This window comes from Ovis canadensis, chromosome 19 (genome assembly GCF_042477335.2).
Source record: "Ovis canadensis isolate MfBH-ARS-UI-01 breed Bighorn chromosome 19, ARS-UI_OviCan_v2, whole genome shotgun sequence".
NCBI lineage: Eukaryota > Metazoa > Chordata > Mammalia > Artiodactyla > Bovidae > Ovis > Ovis canadensis.
The window spans coordinates 69,546,213-69,554,116 of record NC_091263.1 but is presented as its reverse complement, the minus strand read 5'-3'; the positions used below and the strand labels follow the sequence as shown (position 1 = coordinate 69,554,116).

General features: G+C 58.1%; 1 protein-coding gene across 3 annotated transcripts in view; it reads right to left on the bottom strand.

The window, feature by feature from the left end:
* Positions 1-290: 290 nt before the first annotated feature.
* SLC6A11 (solute carrier family 6 member 11) overlaps positions 291-7,904 on the bottom strand; it is a 124,056-nt gene continuing 116,442 nt past the window's right edge. The window contains exons 11-15 of one of the 3 annotated variants that reach the window (XM_069562444.1): positions 7,547-7,649; positions 6,739-6,839; positions 5,769-5,939; positions 3,118-3,273; positions 291-2,715 (exon numbers count right to left, since the gene is read on the bottom strand). In XM_069562444.1, the coding sequence (XP_069418545.1) occupies positions 2,563-2,715; positions 3,118-3,273; positions 5,769-5,939; positions 6,739-6,839; positions 7,547-7,649 (684 nt within the window). In that variant the 3' untranslated portion in view covers positions 291-2,562. Of the gene's footprint in view, positions 2,716-3,117; positions 3,274-4,905; positions 5,327-5,768; positions 5,940-6,738; positions 6,840-7,546; positions 7,650-7,904 lie in introns of those variants that run through there. The other 2 variants (XM_069562445.1, XM_069562443.1) reach the window with 2 other exon arrangements.

Here is a 7,904-nt window from a genome sequence, read left to right as displayed (position 1 = left end):
CAGCCAACCTGGGGAAACGAATAAACAAAGTGGGGTTGTGGCTGGATTAGAAAGACAACTCTTGTAAAGCACTTAGCAGACAGTAGCCATTCATTGTATGGTGATCACATGAAAGGCAGTGTGGGCTTCTGAAACAGCCCTGGGTGTTCCTAACTGATAAACCCCTCCGTTGAAACAAACACCCCCAAATATGGAACCCAGACGGTTTTGCAGGAACCTCACGGAAGTCAGAGAACCGGGAGAATCACCCGACGAGTTACAACCACTCCGCCAGGAAGAGCCACAGAGAGTTGGTTCAATTCTTTTAATTTTTAAAAATGAGTAAGCAGACAATCGTGTACCCTTTGAATACCCCATAAAAACGTTCATTATGCAAAACAGTACAACCTTTTTCAGTTTTTAATAATACTGTAAATATCTCAGAAAGGATGTATTGTTTCTAATGAATATCAAAAAGAGTCACCGTGATGACGTTTCGCCTGCCCCCACGTTTCCCTCCCTGCCCCCCGCCCCAAGTTACCCAGATACTAGTAGGAAATTATAAAAAGCGAAGAACAAAAGCCCTCCCTCCGCCCTGGCCCACGAGTCCCGTTGAGTGAGTGAAGTGTTGAGTGCCACGCGAGCAGCACGTCCCCAGCGAGGCAGAGGGGCGGTGCTTCGGTGGCCACGGTGGGTGGGGAATCGGTAGCAGCAGAAGTGGGGAGACCCCGCCCCAGCCTATTGTGAGAAGAGCCGAGGAGGGCGGACGCAGGCAGGGGCTCAGCCAGGGCCCCGATCTTCCTGCGTCCATTTCCGGGGTCCACCGGAGCAGACAGGTCAAGGAGATGCCGGGCTGTGTGTGCAAAAGGGGGAGCCCTGGAACCGGACATCCTGACCTGCCTGGGTGGCGGCAGCGCTTGGCCTCTCTCTTAGCAAACGCGGGCTTCAGACGGGGACCGCTGGGGGCCGAGCAGCTGGGCGTTTGGGTGAATCAGACACGCAGGTTTATTCCAGGAAACTAAATCCTCTGTTTGGAGAAGGCTTGCATCGCCACCGCATAAGACTGGGCACGGAAAGTAGAAGGATGAAGGATGCTCCTTGCCTGTCCCCAGATAACTCAGGTCAGAGGCGCGACATCAAAGCCAGTTAAGGAAGAGAGGGACCAGCCAGGGAGGCCCGGAGCAGTGCCAGCTGCTGCTCCAGACCCTGGAGCTGTTCAAGGGAGGGAGGGGATGGGCGCCCAGGACGCCACACCAGTGAGCTCTGAGGCTCCTCAGCCCCTTGGCCAGAGAGGCAGGAGGGCCGGCTCCTGGGGAAAAGGTAGAGGAGAAGCCTTGTGAAGATCCCAGGGCTCTGCTGGTGGCAGGAAGGGTGGGCAGGGACGGGGTGGGGGGGGGGTGCGGGTCACAGGAATGCAGGCGAGGGAAGAGGGCAGGGGGATGCCCAGAGGGAGGAGACGAGGTCAGGGGATGAAGGGGCTGGAGGACGAAACCCGGCTCCAGGCCTGACTGCAGCTCTGACCTAGGAGGCTGGTGGGGGGTCACATGGTGCAGACCCCGGCAGGGGCAGTGGTAGGACAGACAGCCACAAGCAGGACAGCGCCCAGGAACCATCAGCCAGGTGCCTCCAGCCAGCCTGCTGAGGAGGACGGAGTGGCAGAGCTGAGAGCACGAGCAGATGGCCTGGAGGAGCCCTGCCGTCTGCAGGGCCGAGGACCAGGCTGGTCTCCACGGGAGGGAACCTCTCACGGAGGAAATCAAGCCCCATGGTTTCCAGGATAAACTTGCTTTAAAGAAGGGAGTGACGAGTGGCAAGTCTTCAGAAGAATCCAAGATCAACAGCAGGTCTGCACGCCCAGGAGGCACGCAAAGGATCCCCAGAGAAGTGCAGCCAGGCCAGGCAGAAACCCCCAGAGCTCACCTGACCCAGCTGTCCCCACTGGGGAGACTCAGGAGGGCTGGGAAGAGCCCAGGTCACCCAGTGGGACCAGGGCAGAGGGGGGCCTGTCGCCCAGGAGTCCTGAGTTGGCTGGGATGTTTTCTTCTCTGACACAGCCTGGCTGTCTGCAAACCCACCACTTCTGGGAAGCCCGGGAGGATGGGCAAGGGAGGGGCTTCAGGGGAAGCCTGGAGGCATGGAGACAGAAAGACTGGGCTGACGCGGGGCACGGAGGACAGGTTGGTTCAGAGGCTGACGGAGGAGGCAGACGTCGCTCCCACCCGCTCACCCCACAGCCCGAGGATAAAAAAGTCCGGTCCTATGGTACAACTTCTTCCTAACCCCGAGGGAATGCTGGTTACTCCCTCCTCGGATGAGAAGTCCCTGTACAGGGTTATCTCTTCGCATCATTACTCTCACGGCAGTTGGGGGGATGGGACGAGGAAGGGGCATGACTTGAAACCAGAGTGGGCACGGCCACCTTAAAATTAACTTGTTAATAAATCCTGTGCAAAAAAACCCAAAACAAAACAGAAACGAGCAAGCCTCTACCATTAGGTGAAGTACGCGGTTCAGGTGTTCATTTGTACACACGGCGGTGGACGGCAGGGGGCGAGCAGGCGGGACACCGAGGTGGCGGGGCGCTCAGAAGTGCGTCTCCTTCTCTGTAATGGCCGCAACGGCCCCATCGCCCTTGAGTTTGGCGTCACAGTCATTAACCGCCACCGTCCGTGGGCCTGCCCCAAGCGAGCCCCGCATTTTCAGGTCGGCGCTGGGGATCATCAACTTGCGGAATCTCTACACGGTTGGAGAGGAGAAGAGCTGTCTGAGAAGAGCAGCTGTTGGGGTCCCCGGGGGGCCTGCCTCAGCGACACCTCTGGGGGTGGAGGGGCATGGAAACGGCCGGGCTTGCAGCCGGGCTTGCAGCTCTGCCCTGGGCAATGCGTCGACCTGGAGATCTATTTCCTGCCCCCACCCCGGGACATGGGGACGACAAGGTACCATCACTGGGTGAGGAAGGAGAGGATGAACAGAGTTGCCTGCCCTGTACCTGGCCCGCTGCAGGTGACCAGGACACAGGAGCTATACCCAGGCCGCATCCTTCCTTCCTGGGCAGACTGAGGCTGGGGTCTGAGTCCCTGCTTGGCCTCGCTACGTGTGGGGCCAGTCACCTAGCGCCACTGAGCCGTGCTGTCCCACCTGTGAGATGGGCCAGCTGTTCCTCCTGTAGACTCTGCTGTGAGGGTGAGCTACACCACCTCCAGGACACAGTGGTCTCTGCATAAGTGAGTATGTTTCCCATTGAAGGCTGTCATCATGCCCGCCATCCCCGTCAAGGGAACAGGAGGTGTGTGTCTGAAGATGGAAACGTTCTCACTAAGGCCCCAACCCCGCAGAGTGGCTGGCAGTGTGCTGGCCGAACGAGGTGGCCATCGTCCACTCCACCCCTGACACACGCTCCTGCCCCTTGATCCTGCCTGCCCACCCCCCTCAACACCTCAGCCTCATGTGCACATCCAGAAGACGTCAGGCCAGGATTTGGGAGGTCCTTCCTGGGCCTTTCCCCAGGAAGGCTGGAAGGACTTTGGGGTGCTGGTTTCTTACGATCAAGGTCCTGTTTTCATGTTCAGATCCTGCCACGCCTAATAGGCTGGGCCTATTCTGCCCAAGAGGGATTAACCAGCAGGATGCCCCTCTTCCCCCCATAATACCATCATGCGGAGCATCTCCTAGGTGCCAGGCAAGGCGCTAGGATCTTGACACAGGATAGGAGCTGGGAGCATAGGCTCTGGAGCTGGGTGCCTGGGCTGGACTCCCAGTTCCACCGCTTCACTGAGGCAAGAACTTAACCCTCTGCATCTCGGTCCTTCATCTGTCAAAGAGGTTCACAGCAGCACCTGCCTTGAGCGTCATTTTCCTGAGGTGTGTCAGATTTGTTGACCTGTGCATGGTTCTTAGCATAGACTACCCACCCTCATAGCAACTCTCTGACCCCCATCTTTCCTTCCAGATCCTTCTCATCATCTGGCAGAACCTTCTGGAAATGCGTGCGTGTGTGCTAAGTGTCTTCAGTCATGTCTGACTCTTGACACCCTATGGACTTGTAGCCCGCCAGGCTCTTCTGTCCATAGGATTCTCCCAGGCAAGAAAACTGGAGTGGGTTGCCATTTCCCTTTCCAGGGGATCTATTCCCAGGAATAGAACCTGCATCACTTACGTTTCCTGCACTGGCAGGCAGGTTCTTTACCACTAGTGCCCCCTGGGAAGCCCCTCTGGAAATGGAGGGATGTGAACGTGTTGGCAGGGGCCAGCCGGGGCCAAGGTATCCGGGCTCCAGGGCAGCTCTCCTCTGCACATGCCTGGTCCCAAGTCAGAATCAACAACTGCCCTTGCCCTACATTCCCTGTAGGAGTGGAGGACCTGGCCTTGCTCTGGGGGAGGAGCAGGCTGGAGAGAGGGACCTTCCCTCTCAGCTTGCTCCCCCTGGCTGGGTGCTGGCTCTTCCCTGGGTGGACAGCAGGGCTGGCTGGAGCTGACTCTGGGCTGGCACTCGCCTTGGGGGGCATTGCCACACAGGCCGCATGTCTGTGAGACACAGCTCAGCCCCGAGAACCTGGGGTGCTGCACTGGGGCCAGAACCAGGCAAGGGGTATGGGGCATGAAGGCACAGCCTCAGGTGCCTGCTCTACCACTCCAAGGCTGTGGGCCCTGGGGTAATTTGCTTTCCCTCTCTGTGCTCAGCTTCCTCACCTGTGATGTGGGGACAGGAAGCACCTCCACCTCACAGGACAGCTGTGAGGGAGGATTCGGCAGCCTACTGGCTGTCGACGGCTTAGAGCGGCGTCTGGCACAGAGCACACAGTTAGCAAAAGGGGCATGAAGCTGACTCAGACCTCCTGATCCCCCAGCAGGTGGGAAAGGAGAGTGAAGAGAGAGGGTGTCCAGGCTATGACGGGCCGGGGTCCAAATTCACTAAACAACCAGGAGATCATGGGCAGCACGATTCCACTGGCACGAAATGCCCCCAAAGAAGCACATACAGAGAGATTTCTGGGTCTGGGGCTTGGGACAGGGCTTACTGGGAACAGGCACTGGGAATCTTATGAATACCTAAGAATACATGTAAATAAATAAAAATGTTTGCAAATGGATTTATGGTGATGACAGCACGGCACAGAACACTGCTACAAAAAATATGCCACTGAACCAGAAACGGGTGAAGTTTATGATGCAGAGAACATACTTCAACAGAATTGTTGAAGATGGTCGGTTTGCTCATTCTTGGCAGTCTGATCTCAGGCAAGTGCCTGCATTTCTCTGACGATAGAGGAGATGCAGAGCAGAGAGAGCTCTGCACGATGACGGCACAGGATAGATGCCTCCAGATGGCAGACCCTCTCCCTGCGCCCTGGAAACGGGGTCCTTAATGAACGGGGTCGACAGGACACCAGGAGCTGACACTTGGCCCCTCTCTCTCCCAAGTCCTGGCTCAAGTGCTGTCCCTCTGGGCACTCCCTGAGTCCTCAAACAACCTCTGCAAGTGAGGGACTGCTGCTGACCCATTTGCAGATGGGAAAACTGAACTCAGGGAAGGCAGAACTCAGGGAAGGCAGCTCAATCTTCAGGCCTCAGCACAGCAGTACTGATGAATCCCTGCCATGGAGGAACTGGCCAGGCTTCCCCAGGAGACACGTGGAGGCACGTTCTCATCATGCCCGTGGCCCAGATGAGGAAGCGGGAACCCAGAGGCTCCTGTGGCCACACTCACACTCCCCAGCACAGCCAGCCCCGCCCTGTGTCACACTCCCCGCCGCCCCAGCCTCACTGACCCCTCCTCCCGGGCCGCTCACCTCTGGCAGCGTCCCTTCCGTCTTCCACACCTTGATGCAGACCCAGACCGGGATGCAGAGCATGGAGGACAGGGCCATGAGCCAGCCGATGCCGTAGCCCCAGGCGGGGTAGGTGTACACGTTGTTGTACTTGAGGGGCTTGTATTTGACCAGGAAGAAAATGAAGATGCCCTGCAGAGAGATGGGGAGAGGTCCCTGGGGCGGCCCTCAGCCTGGGTGCGAGCGGCTGGCAGGGGAGATGGCCGACCCTGTGCACTGGCCTCGGAGAGGTGGCACCCTGCCTGTCCACAGCGAGAAGCACAGGAACAGGCCTCATAGGTCCCAGGAGACTCTTCTCGACCCCCCAGGAGCCTGATCCCCAGCCTCTAAACAGTCAGAATTTTTTTTTTTCTAGCTACTTCTCAGGGCTGGTTTCAAAGCTGACTTTCAGAACTAAGATGGTTGGTGAAGATGCTCTGAGATACTTCCAGTGCCAAGGACTGGGGGAAGAGCAGCGGTTTTGTTTCTTTAATTAAACATCCTTTCACCAAGGCCTCTCCGCAGTTTGGTCTGAGGGGCAGAGCGTGAGCCTCTCATCACCCTCAAGCTGCTGCTTCATTGTTAACAGCAGAGCCAGATGTCTTTCACGCCTCACCCCCTACCGAGGCGGGTGCCATCTGCCCAGGCTTGCGGGCTCAGAATCTGAGGCCCCAAGAAGAGAGGTGACTTGCTCACTGTGACAGCAAGCTGGTGGCATGACTGGGGTCTTAGTGAGGCCCCCTAGCCCAGCCCAGAGACTGACTCCCAAAAACACATGGGCTTGGAAAGGTGTCAGTTGCCTTGGACTTTCTGAATGCACAGAGGGTCCCCCAGGAGGACATCACCTCCTCAGTTTTGGCCTCAGTCAGGCCTGGGCTCTGGGGTGAAGTGGGTGGGGGGTGGAGAAGTAGGGGCGTGGTGGGCTGCAGGTGGCTCCCAGCAGCACCCTTACCGCACAGATCCCGGGGGTCACGACCTTCCAGCACCATTTAATGAGTGACACTGGCCGGTAGCCAATCATGTCTTCGATGTTATCATAGAAGCGGTCGCTTCCTGTCCAGAATAAAGCAGACGGGCACACGCACCCCAGAGAATTTCTGTACAAGCCTCAGAGGAAAGGCGACGAGTGTCTGCGTTCCCCAGCAGGAGACAAACTGCGGCAGGGACCCGACTTACCGCTTAGAAACTACCAGGGTGTTAGTGATGTGCGGCGTGAGGACAAACTGTGGTGGAAGGGGCTCTGAAGAGACCCCTCCTGACTCAGTCAGGAGTTTCTGGGGAAAAGGTGGAGGGTGGTCGCTCTGAGCAGGGTCAGGCTGGCTGACCTGCGTGGGTGGGGTGGGGGTCGGGGCTCAGACAGAAGGGCTGGTGGGCGTCTATTCACAAGCCCAGCAACTCCCATCCACTCACTTGGTCTGGGGAACAGGAAGACCCAAAGTCAGGTGCTAAGGGCCGGTCACTGGGCTGGCTGGTTTGTCTACACTCCCTCCTACCGGCAGCCACCATGATGACTACTCCATTATACAGATGGGAAAACTGAGCCTCAGGGGCAGGAGGATGGACCCAAGGTTACAGTGCCTGAGCCTGGAACCCCTCCCTGTGCTGCAAAAGGGTATACAAGCAGGAGGGTCTTCCAACAGGTGGGAGAACCCGAGACGTCCCTGAGGGGAAGAGGCTGATGGAGATGGAGACGGGCCACAGGGAAGCCCAGCCCACCCAGGTCCCGGGCGCTGGGGGTGGCGGGCTGGGCCTCCGCTCACCGTACACCCAGCCGATGCAGATGCACTCGAAGATGGCCACAAAGAGAAGGCACATCCCGCTGGCGGCGTAGGAGTCAAAGAGCTGGAAGATGTACATACCGCCCTGCGGGGTGGAGGACAGACGCAGGGAAGACGGACAGACAGACATACGGGAGAGCGGGGTTAGCTGGCTGGCCTCGGCGAGGGCGCCCCGCCCTGCGGTCACCTCCCACCCTGGAGTCACGTCCACCAGGGCAGACTGGTCTCTCCAGCATTCTGAATGCCGCACCCACTGCAGCTGGGTGCCCCCTTAGACCACCCTCAGGGGTTGCTGGGATCTCAGAGGTTTGTCTTGTCTCTGCTCCCTGAATGCTAGACA